Source organism: Anabas testudineus, chromosome 9 (assembly GCF_900324465.2).
Source record: "Anabas testudineus chromosome 9, fAnaTes1.2, whole genome shotgun sequence".
NCBI classification, from domain to species: domain Eukaryota; kingdom Metazoa; phylum Chordata; class Actinopteri; order Anabantiformes; family Anabantidae; genus Anabas; species Anabas testudineus.
Window position 1 is genome coordinate 14,334,596 of NC_046618.1, and position 22,536 is coordinate 14,357,131.

Consider the following 22,536-nt stretch of genomic DNA (forward strand, 5'->3'; position numbering starts at 1 on the left):
TCAATGTGTGTGTGTGTTTGGATAGTGTTTTGTACTGTGATACACGTAGAAAGACATTTTAAATGACCTGGACTTTTATCCATAACACAATACAATCATGGAGGCAACCGATCAATCCCGAGTTCACTCTGCAGCATGACAGCAATAAATAACTTTGCAATTCTGCAACAAATGGTGAGGCCCTCACAATCTCAAAAAGTCTATCATAATCTAGTCACATCAAATACTGACTAAAATTTCTCTTTTTAAAGACATTGCAGCATTCTCAGTATCTGTTAGTGCCTGAAGCATTTGAAATATGTTCCTGTTGTTTGTTTACACCCCCTGATGAATACATAGATTCTGAGGATAAGAGTGGGAATATCCTGTCAATGCTCAAATTGAAATAGCAGAACAAAAATACTGTTTTAAATACACAACTACATGTACAAGTAACACTTCCTCTAAAGAATACTGAAGCAGGAAACCTCAGTAACAGTTTTCTTTAGTTCAAATTAGTGTATACAATCTTTCAATGTGAAAAATGTGACAAAGAAAGTGTTTGTATAGGCTAGTAATTAATAAAAAAAAAAAAGGAAATGTCTGCTAGAGACTTGGTGTAGAACAAAAACAGCATCTGCTACAGGTGGAGCAGATGTTGTGTACTGACAGGTAATAAATCAATAACAGTACATCATCATTTAGTGGATTTTATTATTATTAAGACACAAAATACAAGTGCAGTGCTCTCTCTGCTTATTATCGTTTATCCTATCATTATAAGCAGCTGTTATATGTGTGAATATACAGTAAAAGAGAAGATCTGAGCTGGACCTCGGTGGTGATCGGTGCATCCACCTGCTGCAGCGCGGAGCAGGAGGAGCCGGCGGAGCAGGAAGACGACGTCACGGCCGCGGCCTGCCGTCGCAACGCGGAAGACGACGGAGGAGCAGAGCCTCCACGTCAGTGAGGTGTAATATTGGCGTCGGTGCTACACAGGGTGCTACCGGAGCCAGCGTACCATTACAGGCATCCTCCAGGGGGGTTTCTCACCCGCAGATATAGCCGCCGGTTCCCGCTGTGACTGGCCTCGACGCAGACGCTGGAACTCCTGAAGGTAACGTAACGTTAAGGCGACGTCAGCGGACGTTTGTGTTTCTTGCTAGGCTGTCCGGCTCCAGCGTTTCACCGGAGCGCCGGTGACCTTTCGCAGCTCGATAAAGAGCTAACCCGTGTCATGCTGGTGTCATGTCGCAGTGAACATTAACCACAGCAGTGACTGGGTATAGCTAGCTCGTCCGGTCCGGTCCGGTCCGGTCCGGTCGTACGGTGAGCGGCTTTCGGTTTGACAGTTGTTGGTGTCCCGCTGCTGCTGCTGCTGCTGCTGCTGCTGCTACATTAAACGCATCAAACGGGATCATATCATCACCTTCACATGATTCATGCACAGACGACAACACACAGACAAACAAACAACACGCCGAGGCCCGTTCAGTGTTGTGATTTCTTTTTACTGCTGTAGACTGATACGTGAACAAATCCTCTGTCATTAATCTGTGCAAGATGCCACTGTATCAGCAACCACTGTAAATACACTCAGCGTCCACTTTATTAGGTACACACACACACACACACACACACACACACACATACATACACACACACACACACACACACACACACACACACACACACACACACACACCTCAGGTCTGCTCCTGCAAGCTGATCATGTCTCTCCTTTTTGTTGAAACTGTTCCAAACACATTTCTACTACATGTTTATTATTGAGTCCTAGTGGATGGTGAAGTCCATCTGGAGTGCATTGTGTGAAGAGGTGCTTCTAATGTTTTGACTTCCTCATTTATGCCAATAGGAACTAAACTAAATGTGAACGCACCACTTGTGGCTCTGCTAAGTTGTGATTATGATTAGATTAAGCAATCCATCAGATAGCCTCGGACCGCTCTCCTTCAGAGGATTCACAGCACTGCTTGCCTGCAAAGGCGGTCTTGTGTTTAAACATGCATGTGATTAAAGTCATTAGCAGTGAATATTAAAAAGAAATGCCTCGTGGTTGTCAAATTATTTGGTGGTTATTTAAATAGCCTATTAATAACACATTCATCCCATAAATCTTTACAGATTTCTCTCCCTTTTTTAAATACTAAATAATCTGCTTCTAACAGTAGAAAGGTAACTAAATTGGCATCTGTTGCATATATGACACAGACTTCTCAGTGTTTGTTTAAACTAAAATATTGTTATTATCTGTTGGTCTGGTGGTTTATGCCCCTGTACATATGTGTTGGCAAACAAAAGCTTGTTATTTTCATTTCCATCAGGCTGTTGAAATGCAGTCTACAGTAAGTGATGTCTGAGGGCTTGCTTGTGTTTTGCTTCCATTTCGTCTATTTGCACGTGATTTTGAATGTTGCAAAACACTGAGCTATAAACTAACATAGTTTTCCCTTTCATCACATGCAGTTGTTAAACTTCAATATAATGGCGAGTCCAAAACACAATGGTTGTCATGAGTGTCTAAAGACCAAAGGCCATTTGTCATTTGACCATCCAGAAAGGTTTATTTGATTTTTTTATTTATTTTTCTCAAAGTAGCCTGTTGTTTTGACCAAATGTATTCTGGCTGGTATAGAAGAGGTGTGTAGTTTTGACAAGCTTGTTACTGGTGAAAATATTTTACATCAGATTAGTTTCAGTTGCACCTGTGTGGATACATGTATGTCTTCTATATCTTCTTTCTTTAAAGTTTGTGTGAATGTTTCCTTTGAATCAGTTAATGGGGTAAAGCCACATTTGTCTCAAAATCAATCTGTTAAGTCAAAGTCTGGCAATATGTTGTTTCCCTGCCAGCATGGGAGCCTGCTAACTCCTTTTGTAGAATTACACAACTTCCAAAAGCATATCCCCCCAGGCTGAAACAAATACTTAACCTTAATGAGTTAATGGCTCGGTGCTGCAATAGTTGAAGGTAGTCTTAGACCATCATATTAGTCACAATGACAAACATGTTGACTGATATGTGAGAAGCATATTGTTTTCAGCTTTCAGTCAGTTATAAGGAGCCATGTGCAATCTCTCTTCCGTGATTATGGTTTGCATATAGCTAATATGTGGTTACTGTTGTGAAAAAGATCCCATCAAGAACCTGTTTTGTAGAAAACACCCAGTAATTCACACCCCATACACACCTTTTATTGTTCAAAACTGATAGATAATCAGTGGGGTGTGGAAGTGTAGTGGGATTTAGAACCCACATATTAGCCTTGTGATTCATTATATAGGCTCAGGCTGTATAATATGTTGATAAGTCAATGCAAACAACACAGCGGTGCAGAATTGAAAGTGTTTAGTGTAATCATTAGGGGCATGGCAAGAGGGCTATTAGTTTCAAAACAGTGCAATTCTAACATAGTCTTAGTTTTGCATGGTTTGGGCATGCACATTCGTTTCCTGTTTTTGAAACTGAAAGATGGTGTCTGCTGACCACAATGGCAAAATTGTTTTTCTGTTGTTTAGCTAAGGAAAGTTCTGCAGGTTCTTGGGCAGAACATAAACCAATGGTGAAGGGCAGTCATTCCTATACATTAGGAACTGTCAACAAGTTTCATTCAGTCAGCAGCTGCCTACCAGTCAGCTCCTATTAACAGCTGTGAACAAGTTTTATCTTTTGTCATTGTTAACTAATAACAGTAGTTATTTACATACTGTAACCACTTTCATTATTAAGAACAACTATTTATAAATTCACAACAGGCCACAACGCCTGTGGAGGTGCAACAGAAATCAAATCCAGAGCCAGAAATTTTGCACAAGTGCAGCACTGATTGCCATTGTGTATATTACCCAGAAATATAATAATGAATAATATAAAAGGACTCTATGGATTTAAAAACTAAATATAATAGTCTAGTCCATTCTGAATGTGCTTAGTTTATTTTACTCTGGTTCCACATTCAAGTGGAATCAGGTAGACTCAGCTTTGTACTTTGCTGCTCTTTGCTCCTTACAGCAGCAGTAGTAAGAAAAGGGAAGAAGAACTGACATGAGAAGTTTTGCCTCTGTAACACAGGTAGTTCTCACTTTATGTGCAGTGACCGAGCAATGAGGAACTTAGCACCTACTTCAGTGGAGTACTGCTTCTCTTTTATCTCGTTCTGTAAGCTTTAGCCTGGGCAGAATCCATGTCAGGTAGTCTACACGGTATCACTGAGTGATTCTGTGTTTCAATGAAACAGCAAGAAAAAAGGATCATATTACCTGCCTCATACTGTACTGTACAGTGAAGTAATGTCCATATGGCATTTTACTACTCACAGGGCCTCACACCTACAGTATAAGCCATTGCTTAAACAAGTTGTCTTATTAGTCCTGAAGGGTAGGATAAATAACAGAGGTGTTCCTGAGCTATTTTAATCACTGTCTAATTAGTCAGAGGATGTTTACCTCACCCTATGAACCAGGTCAGACGTCCATGACCTGGTCAAATGGTTGTGTGATGCAGTCTGAGATGGGTGTGACAAGACTTCTAACCTGCAAAGCATGTTGACTCTCACAGACATCTTGACGTAATCCAGGACAGACAGAGCAAAGTGCGACATAATTTTGTCAAGTTTGTCTATCATTTTATTGTCCAATGTTTCATTGTAAATGTTCTGTCTTTTACAATATTTATACACCATTTGAAATATTAGCCTGAGGTAACCTGACACCTAATAGGAACTACATTGCTGTGTATTTAGAACTTGATCAAATTTGCCTTGAAGGAGGTGACACACTCATAAGCCACTTCAGTAAAGAGTGTTAATGTAAGCTTATTACACAGAGATCGAAAACAAAACACTTCAGTAGCGCTCACAAAGGCAGCTTCTTCAATGTTACGAGGACTACATAGTCACTGTTATGCTCAGGGAGTGCAGTTGTTAAAGATGAAAATGTGAGTATTTACCAAAATGAATCTCTCCATTTCATCTGCACCCCAGCGTGGCGAACACTGCATGTAGAGTGTTTATAAGGAGGCGGTAGAAGGAGTTTCGTAAATGAACATTATTGTACATCAGGCACAGCCTTGTAGTCTACAATTCAATTTTTTTACTATGAAAGAAAGTGAGTGCAGGTGAGAGAGAAGCCAGTTAATGTTCTACAGACCTGGAAACGTAAGCTTCTCAGAAACGTGTCTTTGTCCAAACGTCCAGTTTATTTTTCCATTCATTCTATCACAGATGCTTTGTATTAAGTATCATCTGCTGGTGAATTTTTAACTTTGCTTTCCCTCTCACAGCGTCTATCCCTCTGGGTCGGTCCTGTCTGTTTATGATTTAGCTGCCAGATATGCTAATCATAGTGTGAGGCATGTTAGAAAGAAGTCATGCCTGAAGTAATCACATGCAGAGACTTTATTTACATAACATTTTGACTGAACTAGGACATGAACTTAGACTGATCTTTAGGGTATTACTTTGTTATAAATGGAAAAAAATAACAGTGATTCTTCTTCTTATTAGAGTGTAGCTAATGGCAGGGAATGTTAGGGTAAAAATACTAGATGACTGACAAATTTCTTTAGTGGTATATAATGTATGGACGTAACAGAAACAGAACTGTCTCTCGTCTAAACTTCTTCAGGTTGCCAGGTTTGTAATGGTTCTGTGTCTATGAGGAAAAAATGGAAATGATTTTGTGTTTAGCCTTTTAGAAATTTGAAGTGATTGTGTATTTTGAAATGTTTTCATTACACAAACTTAACAGGGTGACGGTATCATGTTCCTGCTCAGATGATCAGATGGTCTAGCAGCAGCAAAGTAAACAATACTGTTTTTGTTTACACGTGCATTACCAAGGCCTGAAGAGCACAAATCGTACTCACATGTGATATCACCATCTGCAGCCAACGCATCTGCAGTGTAAAGATGGAGCAGTAACTTGTTCTGACTCATTTAGTGTGGGAAATACGATGAGTGAGATTTCTCGTTTCAGTCTGTACACAGAAGCTCTCTGTTATTTCTTTAACATCTTTGTCTTTAATTTCAAGTAATGTTAAATATATATTTTTCAAAATGCTCTTTAAATTACTGCTGAGATTTTCCAAATATAACACTGTTGACAAGGTTGTCATTTATCTTTAGTGTGAAACAGTTTTCATCACCATTAAGTGTTTATCTCTCTGTCTATTTGGTCCCACAGAGTGCCATCCTGGCTTAGCTTCTAAATGGGTGAATCAGGCTCACGCCGGTCCACTCTTGTGTCCCGCCTGCCCATCTTCCGTCGCAGCAGCAGTAAGAGGCAGGAATCTCTTCCCTCCTCTCCGTCCTCTGGTGGAGTGGGGAATGGCGTCCACACCTCTTCGCCCTCCAGCACCAACTCCAGTTCTGGCAGTACCGGGAAACGCCGGAGCATTTTCCGCACTCCATCCCTCAGTTTCTCAGCTAAACGGAACAGTGAGCCACGTGTCCAGCCAATCAACTTGAACCTCACACCTCCACTGACACAGGCCACTGATGCAAATGGAAACAACCAGCAGACGATAACAGCGTCAGTGTCGACGGGATTTAGCGATGCTGGTGGACGCCCAAAGTCACGCCACTCATTTGGGTTTGGCAGCCACAAGCAAAAGAAAATCACACGCTCTCAGACTGAGGATTTTGATAAAGCATCCTCTTCCTCTTCAACAGGCAATCGAATTGCATTTATAAACTGCATCAGCAGCTCAGGGGCCAATGAGGGTGATGACTCTGGGTTCCTCGATGATTACAGTGGGGGCAGTAGTAACAACAACAAGCGGTCATCACGACAGAAAAAGCAACTGCTGCCAAAATCATTCTCAGCTCACCACCGTTTCTCCCGGACCTCTGATCACCACAGACCTCCAGAAGTTAATCTGGAACCTCCAAGCTCTACCACCATCACTCCTGGGGAAGGAGGGCTCACCCCAGGGTCATGGCCAGGTGAGCTTCTCGGTGCCGGTGGTGAGAGCTCACTCCAGTCCCCTATGATATCAGAGGACCGAACCACAGCCATCACTCCCTCAGAGTTCATCCCCATCACAGAGGATTCTGTGTCCGAGGTGGATGCTCTGCCAGCCCCCAGCCCTGGATCTGGTGTAGTTCCTGAACCTGCCTCTGTGCCTGGGTTGGCTCCTGACACAGCTCCACCCGACGTCCCTCCTGCTCCAGAGGACTTGAATATAGCTGTCTCTAATTCCCAGGTAGTATGCTTCCATCAGAATCAAATAGTTTAATCTGTATTTCAGTATAGACGTACCGTATGTTGCATGTTAAAAATAGTTTCTCGTAAAGATTTTGACAAGTGTGCTAAATCCTAATTATTTAACAACTTATCTCTCTGCTTATAAACAAATAAAAAGGGGGTTTATGTGTAAAAGATGCTCAGTGCTTCAGGTATAGAGAATACAACCACAGGTGCCCTTGCATGAACAAAAAGCATAAAGGAGGAATATTTATGAGCACATTGTAGAATCTGTGAAATGTGGCATAAAAATTGAGCATTAGCCATGAAATGTCCTTTTATTAAAAGATTAAGGTACGAAAAAGAAAAACTTATGCCTGCAAACCACTGTCCACATTTCACACTCCTATGCTCACAAATTTCCCTCTCTCGGTTTATTTCTTGGTAGAGGAGGAGACTCAACGAAGGAAACTATAACAGTTGTGAAGACAAAGCTCTTTACTGAGGCCATTGAAGAGTAAATACTGTACAACTGTTCTGTCTAAACATGCAAACTTTGCTGCCTGAGGACACAAATATAATCCTATTAAATGCTTGTCATGAGAAGAAGTAGGTTCTCTCCAAGTAGGAGTTGCCAGTGTAAACATGATCTGCTTTTACATGTACTTCAATAAATGTCCTCTCCCCAGGTATTCTTCACTCCAGCCCAGTCCAGCACTGAAAAGCCTTTACTCCCTGACACCAGCACAGCCAACAACACAGACTACGAGACTGCCATTTCCCTCTCAGAGCCAGAGACAGCTGTACAATGCCTACCTCTACAGGAACAATCACTAGAAGAGAGGAAGGAGCGGGAGGAGGAGAGAAAGGAAGCAAGGGAAGAGGTGTCAGCAGAGGAAAGGAAGGCGCTGGTGGAGGAGAGGAAATCGGGTTACCACACAGAGACCACAAGTGAGAGCGAGGCATGTGTTGCACGCAGCGAGGGTTGTCACTCTAACCCAGAGCAATCTGAAAGGAGGACAAGAAACACGCTCTCGTTTCAAGAAAGAGGAAGCTTTTGTGGCTGCCATGAACCCAGGTCGTCTCACTTGAGGAAACCACATGCAGGTATGAAACTCATGCAAGCAGTAGTAGGTAAATCACAGATTTACATGCAAAACCAAAGCTGCAGACATACACAAATATTGTACGTAATAAGTCAGTACACTGGGAGTCACAGAATGAGGCCGATCTTGCATAACAACACACAGACACACCTTGACACACAGACTTTTGTGATGAGGGCTCCATGACGATGTTGACCAGGTTTGTTATTTTACAAAAGAACTCGTAGCTGTGCACTGATGTTGTGTGTGTGTGGGTGTATACAGTTGTTCATGTAACTAACCTTGTTTGACCAACTGTGTCAACTGTGTTTGACCACAAAACAATTTAGGGTGACAGCTCAAGAATTAGTTGTGTTCATTTGTAAATATGATATAACATACAGTATTTGCATACAGCATACAGCCAGTATTCTTTGTATAATCATCAAAAAAAAAATTCACAGGAGTATCTGCACAAGTTTGGAGGTAAACATGTAATAGATAAAACAAGTGATCATACAGTGATGTTTGGTATTATTAACTTTCTTATGGGTGACTGAACAAGTAAGCAATTGTGAACAACATAGGTAGTAAAAATCTTTAGGAGTTCATTACCTAAGCCTCTCAAAAACATTGTGCCCGGAAATTAGCTAGCGGCTGAGGTGCATACTGGTGTAATCAGAAAGAACGTGTCATTGTGCTCAGTATTATTGAGCTTGTTTCACCTTAGTGATTGAAACCTACTACATGACTCTTATGGACAACACAATGTCTTCCCAACTTCCAGCTTGTTTGGCAATTTAAAGTTTTGATCAAATCTGAGTAAGTTCCCAATCATAAAACATAGAAGAGAAACTTTTTAAAACTGATTTGAAACTCACTCGCTCAAGACAGTTAATCTGATAACATAGCCTCGGTCTAATAAATCAATGCCATTTGTGGGTTGACAGGAGTGAAACAGTATATGTCATATTGAAAATGTATTCCTTAACCAAGGATGATTTATACTATCCTCCTTACTCCATTTTAGCTGCTGTAACATATTGCAGATTTAAGTCTCCCTAAATCTGCAGCCTCTTACTATGTTTTTCTTTACATTTATTACAGAAGAGAGAGAAAAGATAGACAACACGGATTTTAGGATTTCAATAGAACAAACTAACCATGTAATTAGGAATCAGAGTTTAGTTGCTGAGACCAATTACAGCTGATTATTGCCAACACTGAAATGTCACTTTATTTAAGCTGTGCTCTAATGAATATCACCAAAATTCAATCATGATCAAAATATCAAAATATTCAATGAATGAATAATAATAAGTACAATTCATTTATAAATGTGGACATTTATACAAATTGAATTGTAAATACTGCTGTAGCAAATATCAGATTTATGATTGACATGCTCAGTTTAACGTAGTGCCATTTGAGTATATCAAACACTCTTGTTCTATAACTATCTATATCTGCTTGCAAATTCTTAGTGTGGTATTATTAGGTTATTGTGAAATTGTGAACACATAAACACATATACAGAAACACAGTTTCAATCCATGCTTGCAGGAAAGTAGCTGATATTGATTTACAATTTCTATCTTCCAGGCAGTGGAAGCTACTGACTGTACAAACTACAGTGATAAAAGGATTTATTAGACTTCACAATAACACAATTTCAATATTTAACTATTCATTTTTGCCAACGGGCCTCTGGTATGTTGGGCTCCATGTACTGTGGGTGTATTTTCCTTTCTGGTTGCAGTGGTTTGAACATCTAGTAAATGGTTGGAGATGGAAGGAGAAGGGGCATCTTCAGGGTTTTGTTGCCCAGTACAGAGCCAAAAATGATCATTTACAGTAGTGGTAAAATCACCGTCTCCCATGTGGGAGACTGGGGTTCAAATCCCATGGCCTACCAACAGTAGGGGTCCTTAGGCAAGACCTCCTCACACTCACACTGCCTATCATTGTACCCTACTTGTAAGTCGCTTTGGATAAAAGCGTCTGCTAAATGACTAAAATGTAAAAAAATGTACTGTGTGATTTCTCAAGTTGAATAGTATGCCTTCGAAACTGCAGCAATTCAGTGTTTGCTTTATTGTTTGACAGTAATCTTAGTGTAGGCTGTCAGATCAAATTAGACACTTATTATATAACAGCCTAAATACCAACTTAAAACGCTGAATAAGTAAGAGCTGTTACAAGATTTAAGTTTTATGTTAGAAACCCTGCAGGACTGACTCTTCCCTGCTTGGAAATATAATAAAAAGATAATTATGTGACTGCTTTTGGACTGTTTTTCTTTTTTGCTTCTACTTATTTTTTTTCTTTCCTCCAGCCTCTCTGTGTAGCAGTGTCAGCCCCTATCACGAGGTGATGCGGATGGAGAGGCGTCTGCGGTCCTCGTCAGAGGGGGCTGGTGGGCCTCGTGTCCATGGAAACCATAGAGATGCCCCAGGCATGGAGGGATGTGGTCTACTCAAACACAGAAACAACTCCTCATCATCCAAACTGGGAAGTCTGGTAGGTGTCATGAATATTCTCATGTGACTTTGGAGTGATTTGTTGATTATGTTTTATTTTATAATTAATAACACATTCCACTTTGTAGATACTAACAGTGTGTATGAAACAGTAGTGTGTGTTTGCGAGTGTGTGTGTGTGTGTTCTAATCAAGATGACTGGCCAAAATGTCCCCACTTTCCAAAACTGTAGCAAAACAATGGCAACAATAATAGAGACTTTTTAAAAAGAAATGCAGCCACTTCAGTCTTTCTGCTTGTCACACATGCTGCTGGACATAAGAAACATAATATGAGCATTAAAATGACCTGAACACATTCTCTGCTCCTCCAAGGATTGTTTGGGCTTGTAGTCACTGTACTGTATAATCAGGGATCCTTTCCAATCTCACCCAGTACCCAAGTGTGCCACATGCCTCGGGCCATGAAAATATCAAAGGGGTTTTCATGCCCTGGACACAGTGTCCTTGAGTGTGCTTTTAAACTTTGATTCACAAAATAATGCCATGAATTTTCACTCACTTTGTATTATAAAATATTTACACATATTTGCTTAATGGGATTATTTGAAATTACCTATGCCTATTTACGCAGAAGCTGACTTCTCATATTCTTTTTGAGATTAGTTATTTAAGTTATTCAAATTTAATGTAAAGAGAAATGTAATGTTGATTTATAGTTGCACTCGATACAGATAAAGCTCACGTTAAGTAGCTGTAGATCTAAAAGTAATGTTTTGCATACACATGACTCTGAGGATTCTTACATTTCAAACTATTTAAGACACAGCTTTGAAATTAAGTTTAAGTGTGGATGGATAAAGTACTTTAAAAACGTCTTCAGTCATCTGATGGGTTTAAGCTTTAAATCCTGTATACTGTATAGTGTTCACAAAGGCTTTGCTGGTGCATCCTGTTGCAATATCCTCTTGTGTTTTTATAGCTGCTATTGTGTATGTACAGTACATACAAGGAAGCTCAGTGGGAGGAAAGCTAGTTTAAGTCAATCCCATTTATTTTACTAAGACTATAGGCATCTACTGAGAGCTCGCACAGCATGTTGCTATCTTTACAGACTGCAACTGCTTCTTGACATACACTTCACTAAACAAAGCACAGTCTCTTCCTTTTCGGTTCTGGGCCTATCAAGGGCACTTCATGGGCCTGAGTAAAGGAGGACAGTACTCCTCGTGACTGTACATCAGCTTGTAACGGTAGATCAAATTATGTACTACTACTCTTTTAGCGTCATAGAAATGTGTTTGTTAGCACACCACTAAGACCACTGCTAACACCACTTTTAGCAAAGGAACACTAAATAAACATTTACTTCTTTTTCTATTAAATACATAACTAAAGCTAATGAGGGTATTGATAAAAAGAATAGAGTGGTCAGATCATTGTTTATACACAAAAAGTAACACACTCTTCACCTTTAACTTTGATTACGAGATGCATTCACCTTGGCATTGTTTCAGTAAGCTTCTGCAATGTCTCAACATCTATTCCCGTCCAGATTTGCATTATTTTTTCATCAAGATTTTGTATTGATGATGGGAGAGTTGTACCACTGTGCAAAGTCTTCTCGGTGAGGATAAGGTCTGGACTGGACTGTGAAAATGATGTGTCATGTTTCCTGAACCTCTCTTTTACAATTTGAGCCCGATGAATCCTTACATTGCCATCTTGGAATATGTCGTCAGGAAAATAAAAAATACATTGATGGAATAACCTGGCCATTAAGTATATTCAGGTAGTCAGCTGACCTCATTCTTTGGACACATAGTGTTCTTGAACCTGGACCTGACCAACTGCAGCAACCCCAGATCATAGCACTGCCCCCACAGGCTTGTACAGTAGGCACTAGGCATGATGGGTGCATCACAGAAAAATAATCCTCTGTGCAGTAATTATTTAATTGGAAGCTCTTATCTATTTGCTTAGTTAAATCCAGATGGTGACTTTTTTTTGAATGGGCAGTGTACGTAAACTGTGACTGACTAGTTCATGTGTTAAGGAAGCCTCTGTTAAGGACATCAGCATAAGGCAAACACACATATGAGGCGTGCCATTCTAGGTGAATATGCTTTATTGTTGCAGTGTCATTACATCCCTGACCAAATATAATTACTGTAACATAAATAAAGATTTGGTTTGCAGTAACAAATCACCTAATTGTTTACTTTATAAAGATAAACTGTGAGGTACATCTGGGAAGTGAAGCTAGGGTGAGTTTGCTTGAGCTACAGTATTTGGTGATCTCATTCCTGTTGTTATTATTATTTTCACATCCCTTTGAGAAGATATGAGATATTTATTTTACCAGCATTTTCAATATTGTTTGTTTGTAAGTTTCTCACTGACAGCTGTGATAATACTGTGGCAGGCTGACAGTGATTACATTCAGTACCAGCTGAAAAAAAAGAATTACTCAAGAGATTCTCAAGAAATTAACTCTTATCTGTGGGACAAGCTGAACAACTTTGAATTTGCACTTTTCTTTGTAGTTTGAGTGACATATATGGCACAAGAGTTCAGCTGCAATCCACTTTACTTTGACTGTATTACTTATGTATATCAACAGTTGCTCGGCAGCTTGCTAGACAGTGTTGTAATGCAGAGTGCCTCTTGTTCTCATATCCTCCAGTCTGATTGTTGCCTTGTAAATGCTAGATATCATAAGTGACACTTGTATTAATCATACAGCAGATAAGGACTCACTTCCTCTCTCAGACAGAATTTGTAATAACCACAACCAGACGGTTGAGTTTTAAAATGGAAGAACAGCGAGGATGTTTGTAAATATGGGCATTGCATGTTCACTTTGCCTAAAGATAAAAGCAGTAATGATTATCATACACACATAAAATTAAATGAAATTTCACACCACATCATTTTCTCTGAGGCTAGATTTCTTAATGTTAACCCTGTAGAAAACAGAGTAGTGTGGAAATGAAAAAATTATTTGGTTTATCTGAGGACTAATACATGACCATTCATAATGATTGGTAATCACGCAGGTGTAAAACAAATAATGTTGTTAATATTACTGTGTGTAATATTAAGTATAAAGTGAGGACAAATCTTAAAAAATGTCCTGTTCAACAGTAATTAAATGGTAAATGTACATGAACCAAGTTGATAGTCAAGAAGGGGTTTGGACCCTTAAGGACTGGATTTTACATGTTTCTTTTAAGTCTCTCACTGAAATGTATTTCCCCCCTGCAGCTATTTGGCTAAAGAGCACAAATACTATACATGAACATTCAATTTCATTTTGGTTGTACTTGGGCATTAAGGGAATATGTTTATGTGTAGTCACTTCATCCAGCACCCCATTCCAGTATTTACCTCTTGCTAGGAACCTGGAACACCTGAAAGTTGTTGACAAGTAATTAATACTTAATCCTTGTGGAATCAAGACCACACATGACACAGCGAGAAGTGTGTTTTGAGATATGTCACTCATAAGTTGTGGCTATAGTCATGTTTTCTACCTTAGCAGCCTCAGTTAAAACATCATCTCATGAAGTTGTAGATCTTAAAATGTGTACCTCGTGGTAAAAATATAGATTAATTTGTTACCAAGTAACAAGTACCAAGTAAAGAAAAGTACTATCTGTCTTGCTTAAATTTCAAATGGTGTTGCATGTTAAATATCCAAAGGATGGTTGCTTAGCTCTGGGATGAGTAATTATTTTGTGGTGAGGGTAGTAGATAGTTGTTGAAAATAACAAATGCTATGTGAGTAAGTTCGATGTTGCGGGTAAAAATCTGTTTCTTTTCATTCAATAAACAGATTTCTGATTTGACTGGACATTCAATCCTTTTCTTCCCCTAGGCACATTGTAAACACAACTGGCTCTGAAGTGTCTGCTCAGAAAGAATGAAAGTCATTTGTTAGTCTGTGTATTTTCCACTGCTAGAAGCCATAGTACCTGACTGCAATGCCAAATCACTTGCCCCTTATCTTAATGCATTTACTGCCCTAAAGCACAAAGAAAAAAGTAATTTTCATAGACTGTATATGTGATTTTTCCCAGTGTGAACAGAAACCAGTGGCTTTTAATGGACAGGAAGAAGCTCGTGCGTCCTCTTCTGCCTGTTTAGTATGTCATTCTGCTTGGCAGTTAAGAAATGGAGCCATCTTTTAATGAGACCCGAATCTGATATTATCTCTATTAACTGAAGGATTATACTCACTCAAAACGCATAAACGAGGTAAAAAGGTGACATCTCTGGGTTGTAAAATCATATTAACACATTTCTGTGGCTAGAGGGGCACATTAAAATGGGTAATTTAGCTTCAAATTAAGTCTCTGTGCAGAAGTGTCACATGGTATGGTCCTTCATTTATTTTCCAATACCTTTTAGCCATTAGCCTTAATGCCTGAGCTGAAGTCTTGTATTCAGTTGCATTGTCCTCACATATATTCTGGTCTTTGTCTGATGTTTACTGTACTGAGCATTCAGTGGGAAAGCGAATCTCCCCCCCCCCCCCCCCCCCCCCCAAAAACAAACAAAAAAAAAAAAAACAGTAAAGTAATGTCAGTCATACACAGTGTCATCACTTATCGTACGTATGGCCTTAAAGAATATTGATGTGCCTGTTCAGAAATTCTTCTCTCTCTCTCTTCACGTCACGTTCACTCTCCCTCTCTCACACATACACACAGGTGTGGTTGAATTGTCAGACATGCCACTAAGCATTGAGGAGATTAGGAGATCAACGTGGTGAGTGGCTGTGAGGTTCTTTATTTTAAAACAGCAGTAATGAGAACTGAACGGAGGTGGTTATTGGGCTTTTTTTCCATCTGCATCTGTAGGTACTATTTGAGTCTGATAAACAGACACTGAGTGTTGTTTTTTTCAGCTTTTATGTAGGGCAATGTAATGTTTTAATGATATTCAAGCTTGTAGCTGATTTTTTTCTGCAGGTGATTTTCCACACATGACCATCAGATGGCAGCATTGACTTTTGATATGTTACTGAAACAAAAGGCGCTTCATCTTACTGCATTAAAAGAACCTCATAACACCCAACCAAAGGAGAAGCGCCATTCATAAAACATGACTTTTAGGGTTTTCCTTAATTATTACATTATTATGTTGGAGAACATTGTCACTGTGTGTTTATTTAACCCTATATGTGATATCTTTCATGAACAAAAATATTCTCTACAAATGCAAACACACAAGCACACACAAGAACACTAAATCTCTTTCTTTGTTAAATTGATTTGACCAGCACATGTTTTTTTACGGAGTTGAAAGGTGGGAGCTCGCTAAAGGCAGGGGGACACAGGTGAAATACTCTGGCTTTGTTGCATGTTCACTGACGTTGGTGTAGCTTATTCTCAGTTATAGGTACAGGTACACTCATGAATGAATCATAAATATAAGTAAATACTCTGCTTTAAATTCTATTGCATTTAGCAAAATGCAATATTACAAAGGTCTTCTTTTTTTTACAGTTTAGAGAGACAGAAAATTGCGAAGAGATGCCAAGGGCAGAAAGTTCTATTGAATGTGCGCAACCTTCAAACCCTGGGTCAGCTTTGCATGAAAAACCAACATGTGATAAATACTGTCACGTGCGCCTGAGAGTACTTTGTCAAATGGTTGTCACTTAACACACTGCACCCAGAAATCCAACCTGAAACTCTTATTATGAAAGGAGGAAGCATACATCACTTCTGTGCTGAAAATACCTCAGAGTGCTCAGGGCCAGAGGCCAGGGCCTCATGTCAGATGGACTGAAATCGTTCTGGAAACATTCTGGGTTCAGACGAGTCCATGTTTAGCTTTTTTTTGGGCTTAATTCATGAAATGATGATAAGTGAAAGCTGAAAGGTACAAAAGCAAGCAGGAAAGGAAAGGAAAGCTTTAAGCCTAGTCTTAAAAGTAGAGGGTGTCTGCCTCCTGAATCTGAACTTTTAGGTTGAACTTTTTTTCTTCTACATGCTAAAGAATATGCTACTACACATGCTACCCAAGTAGCAGTATTTGTATCATTTGATTTATAGCTATAAAGGGAAAAAATACTCAGGGCACTCCTACAGCTGATAATTTCTCTGCTTTTGAGGAAGAAAATCAGTGCAGTTATGTCTCATTGACAAAGAACACCCTGTCCTCTGCAGGGCAGATGAGAAATTTTTGATTATACAATTTTGACTTGACTAAGTAAAGGGCTGCCTCTCTTTGTCATGAAGAGGAAATACTGTAGATTTGCAGAATTTTTCTGGTTTGTTCAGCAGCTATTTTTAGCTTGAGAAGCATGGGAAATTCTGACAGATGTTACACAAAACTACAGCCTCGTTTGGTACATTCATTGCTTTCTCAAACTGAGCCCTAATGATCCCTACATAACAAGAGTAACAGTATGTTTTCATGAGCTTGGATTCAATGATGAGGGACTAAATATCTCATTAAATGCAGGCAGAATGGGGGAAAAAGTCCCATACCCTAATTAAAATAACTATGTTATTATTGCCAATGTTAATACATTTTTTAGTTTTTCTGGTTGGGCAATCTGAATGTTATGAGCCACCTGGATCTTGCTGAAGAAAATGATTTGATAATTTGCTGTAATGTTGACTTATCTTAACCCTATTTTTAATTAGTGTTTTTGTTTTTGCAGAACCTTTTGGATTAATGAGTGTCTAACCAAAATTGTATTAAAACCGTTAATCAAAATGGCATATTTAGACCATAGCTTTAGGTTCTTAAGTATTTTTCTTAATAGGACTTCAGAATAGCCTGCATTAATCACACTGTTAAGAAAATAATAATTAAAAAGAATATGTGGATTTGTGTTGTTCTCAGGATGTTCTGAATAACCTGGGTTCCTCTGAGCTGGATGAAGATGATCTTATGTTAGACCTGGACCTCTCTGACGATCAGCGACATCGCCATGGTAACTTTTTCACTGCAAGACATCTGCACCACTACACTGAAGCTTTTATAGCTTCATAGCTTCCATTTAAAAATGTGTCCCAAAAGTCATTCTTTAACTGTTGCTCCAGAAAGATGAGAAAAGAAAGGAGAGATTTTGTCACATATCTGTCCTTCTATTGAAATGAATGTCTGCTCATACTTTTATTGTCACTGATTTTTTTTCATCCTTTTATGCATTCCCTCTGGTTGCATGTTGTCTCTCTCTTAGCCTGTTTCTCCTCAGCCCTTGTCTCTCTTTTTCTCATTAAGGCACCTCTATTCCGTCACCTTAAAACATGAAACCAGTACTCTCTCTGGTTCTTTCAACATGTGCCACGTCTTTGATGTAGCTGCCTCTTTTACAGCGATTTATCTTCTTTGTTGTTTTGGCATTTCAGTCACACTCCTCCTGACATGCCTCATGGTTGAAAAGTGACTGTCAGAGAGGAGAATTATAGCTTGTGTTCTGCCACAGTGCAAGATGGTGTGCCAAACACAGTAATCCTAGCTTCCTTTAATATAACACATAGGAAAATGTTGAATGTGTGTGGTGGGCTGCTGCAACCGCATCACATGCAAAAATGTCAAGAGGGACTAACCTTTCTTAACACAGTAATGCACAATGAAAGGTTCTTAAGAAGGAGTTCACTATTTTATTACTGTGAAAAGACATTGCAAAGTGAAATGATTGGAAATTGGAAGCACACTTCTTGTTTAATGATTCTTTGCAGGAAAATTGTGGTGACTGGGAAGAATTGCAAGCTCTTGCGAATTCAGTCAGTAATGATTATGTTTCTGGTGATTTTTAGATAGCAAATGTTTGTTTCATTTTAACACACATCGAACTGCAAAGACACAATATGTACACATTAAATTGGACAGCTGGGGTTTGGCTGGGTATGACAAATAAATAAAACGACTCAACTGGATAAACATGAGCTTGAAAAATGGTCACTTTCCATTTCTGCACTTCAAGTTACTTAGATACAAGGAGTATGTGTCTGACTGTCAGCACAGCAGCGGTGTAAGAGCATGTCTAGCTCTGACACTTATCTAACAGATCTCTAAGTCAAATTATATGTAAATGTGAGGTTAGAGTCTCTGTATCTCCAGGCTACATTTAAGTCCCAGATGGACTCACAGAATATTACAGCTGCAGTAGAATTAAGTGAAATGCTCAGCAGCACTGTGGAGTTGAGTCTACAACAGGAGTTTCAGCCCTAATAAACTGAATTTCCTTTGCTTATGGGAGCTGGAGAGTTTGGGTAGGAGGATGGGTTTGAACTGAGCACTCAGACACACACACACACACACACACACACACACACACACACACACACACACACACACACACACACTCAGTTAGAGGATGCTCATTGACTAGCCCCCTACTGTCGCGTAGGCCGTGCTAATCTACTGTGTACTGCCTTACCCTAACCCTAACTATCATAACTAACAGCCGCACCCTGAACTTTACCCTAACCCTAAGAAAACCTAATTCTAACCCTAAAACCTATTGTTAACCCTGAAATTGCTCTTTAAACACCTTTCTCATTATCAGGACTGGCTAAAATGTCCTCACTTGGTAAAATTGTCCTCAGTCCAACAGCTAAAAATTTAAGCTCATCCTCACAATGATAGCCATAGAAACACACACACACACACACAGTGAGATTTAGAACATTTATGAAGGCACTAGCTGAGCCAGAGCTAAAGCAGGCAACATCATTAATACACACTAACACACAGGCGTGCATGCTTAGTCATTAGACCTAATGGTTTGCAGACTGTAGCATGAAATTAAAGGTTTGATGAATTGTTCTCATAAAGTCAAGGGACTAAGACTTTGTGCTGGTGATGGAAGAGTATGGTTTTTCCACACACTCAAATTAAAGCAACCAATTTAAAGACACACATACACACATGCGCATGCAAGCAGGCTAACTCACATGCCGGTTCTAAACGTGTACACGTATGCATAACTGGACACACACCTACCCTACAACCCCACACACCCACACACTCTCATTGGCACTCCTCATTTTTACCTCTCTCAGGTGGCTTGTTGAAGCCTTTATTAAAAACCAAGCAGTTTCACAGCAATTTATGGCCAGCAGCATTCAGCTGCAGGGCTCTGTGTTCCTTCTCCTACTGTGACTCATGCCCTGTGGAATCAGACAGGGACAGAAAGAGAGGCAGGGGGACCTTTACACAGACATGAAGAAATGCCAAAACTTGGCTTTAACACCAAGTCTTTCACATTGCTATATCAAAGGTACCATTTAAAGTAGACATATCATTTTTAAACAGCTGATAGTACCATCATTGATACTGACTGGAATTATTTAGTTCTAATTCAATTTGACAAGAAAGTGTATTGTATCTGGTGGCTATAATACAGTATGTTGCAGGGTTAGGCTTTTAAACAAATGCTAATCTGACATTTTAAAAATCAAGTTGTTTAAACTACTATATGTGTGTTTTGTTGTGTGCATAGTGTCCAGAGAAGACTCCAGCCAGTCCCTGGCCTCTTGTCTCAATCTGCTCCCTTCCCCTATGGACCCATCAGGCGATCGCATCCTAGGAAAAGACAACCATCAGAGGTAAATGTGTATATTTGCATTTATGTACAGAATGTGCTCTGCATGGGATAGAGACATGTCTCTTGCAATTATTTGGAGATTGCCAGTACAACTTTGGTAAATGACAACAAATATTTCTCTTCTTGTGTGTACCACTGCATCATATGGACGACTCAGTTTGAAGCACTTACAACTTGGCCCTCGAATGATTTATCCTCTCTAGTGCTTAGCTTCATTACATTATAGCTACAGTATAGCTTTTTTACACAATACACTTCATTGCCACGTGAGAGACAACCAGAGAAGGTTATTGTCTATTCTAGGAATTGCTGATCTTGAATTTTCCCTGTAAATGCATAACGTTTTATGTCTTTCCCTCCCTTGGAGATGAGGCGAGACTCTAGCATAGAAAGACGAAGAGTAAATAAATAAAAAACTTGTCTTTGAATAAATATGCAAGTTGTCTTTCTGTTCTCCTCTGTCTTCCAGTAGCCGATGGCTGAAAGAGAACACTTAGAGCTTCTGCTTGTATGTGTACAAGTATCCCTGCCAAGGACGGCTCCATATCTGAATTGATTTCTTCCCTTGTTTCGCTTTATGATCATGAATTAGGTTATGTCTTATGGGGCACATACAGAAATGCATGCACGCCAACACATCTACACAGAGATGCACACACAACACAGGTACACCGCAGCTGTATGGATAGGGATTATTTGGTTTTATGGAGCCAGTGGATAATAAAGGGGTTGTATCACCAGTGGTATCATCTGTGGTGGTGTAACTGATAAGTCTGCACATGATTATTACTTCACCTTTCAGTGCTTTTCTCTCCATTCCCTGAGTTGAAATTTTTTTCTGCTCCCACCCATAGTAACTGTATCTGTCTATCCATGTTTTCCCTCAACAAAACCAGCGGTGATCTTCTTTGTTTGCAGGGACACTGCAGGGCAACTTGTGCGACATTTAATGATTTACACAACTGGACTTAGAGTTGGCTTTTTTTTCTAAGAACAGTTTTTTTAATCACACTTCTAAGAGTCTTTGAATGCTTCGCTGAATAGTGAGACGTGTTCTGTGTCTAGACAGTGTCAGTGAATCATGCAAGTTGGGAATCAACCTTTTCAAGTCATCCAAGGTCTTTATCAGACAGTTCATTGGTTGTTTAATTTCTACTGGAGTCCCAGTTCTCTGCTTGTTTGTGAAAGCACAGGAGGAGCTTTCATATCGACACATACAAATACAAATATTTGTGCTATTTCTCTCTATATACAGTGTCAAGACAAGTTGTTCTAAACCAATTTCCTTCTGTTTGATTGGGTTTACCTGGACTTCAGCATTTCAATTCACTGTAGAAATGTTGTAGTATGAGGACCTAGCTCTGTCTCTTCCAGTCTTGTCAGATACACTGTGTTAGCAGAACAAGGGGAGAGTGAATGAGACCTGAGCTATCGTGTGGAGCTACAAACATTTGTTGCCATAACCCTGTTTTTGTAGTGTAGCTATAGAATGAGTACTGGTTAATCTTAACATTGGTTGTCAATTTCAAACACAAATATAAGTATACATGAGTTCTAACAGGTCTGTGAGGTTGGAATGCTCAAGGTAACAATATTTAATCGTGTGCAATACTGTATTGTATTGTATTGTAAGGTGCAAATGCCACTAGTTTTCAGTTATTTAGTAGTTTATAATTATAATTTACTTATTAGAAGAAGCAATGTTGCAGGCTGGGGTGCATGGATGTGTGTTTTTAAGGCAGTCCCCACTCAGAGATGCAGTGTTTCAGACCAAACCAAAGTGGTGGACCAACTGACTGAGAGATTGCTAATGTAGATTTAAAAAGAAAACATAATATAATACCTTTAATTCATGGTATACCTACTTGATGACCTAATTAGTTCCTTATTTTATATGCTGCTTTATATGCTTTATCACAACCTATCTGCACTGAAATCTAGCCACTAAAACTGTAGACACATCACAAAATGTAAAAGTTTGTGTGCTACTGACAGTGAGACAGTGATATGATATACAGTAGTGGGCTAAGGGAGATGCGTGTGTGCTCAGTTGACTTCAGCAAGGGAGCACTTTTTGTAGCTGAAGTGCCGAGCAGCAGAGGAACTCACTAAAGATATAAAAAAAGATTGGATGGAAAGTTACACATAACTTCAATAAAAAAGACAAATTACACCATTGAGCCATAAATAGTATTTCAGACTAATCTCTT

At 39.4% G+C, this 22,536-nt stretch overlaps 1 protein-coding gene across 1 annotated transcript; it reads left to right on the forward strand.

The window, feature by feature from the left end:
- The first annotated feature begins 764 nt into the window (after positions 1 to 764).
- On the forward strand, positions 765 to 20,347 carry LOC113150011 (serine-rich coiled-coil domain-containing protein 1). The gene is made up of 6 exons (XM_026342379.1): positions 765 to 1,096; positions 6,184 to 7,204; positions 7,875 to 8,292; positions 10,606 to 10,790; positions 17,614 to 17,704; positions 20,222 to 20,347. Exons 2-6 carry the CDS (start codon positions 6,209 to 6,211, stop codon positions 20,329 to 20,331), a joined length of 1,800 nt encoding a protein of 599 aa, XP_026198164.1. The 5' UTR covers positions 765 to 1,096; positions 6,184 to 6,208; the 3' UTR covers positions 20,332 to 20,347.
- The last annotated feature ends 2,189 nt before the right edge of the window (positions 20,348 to 22,536 follow it).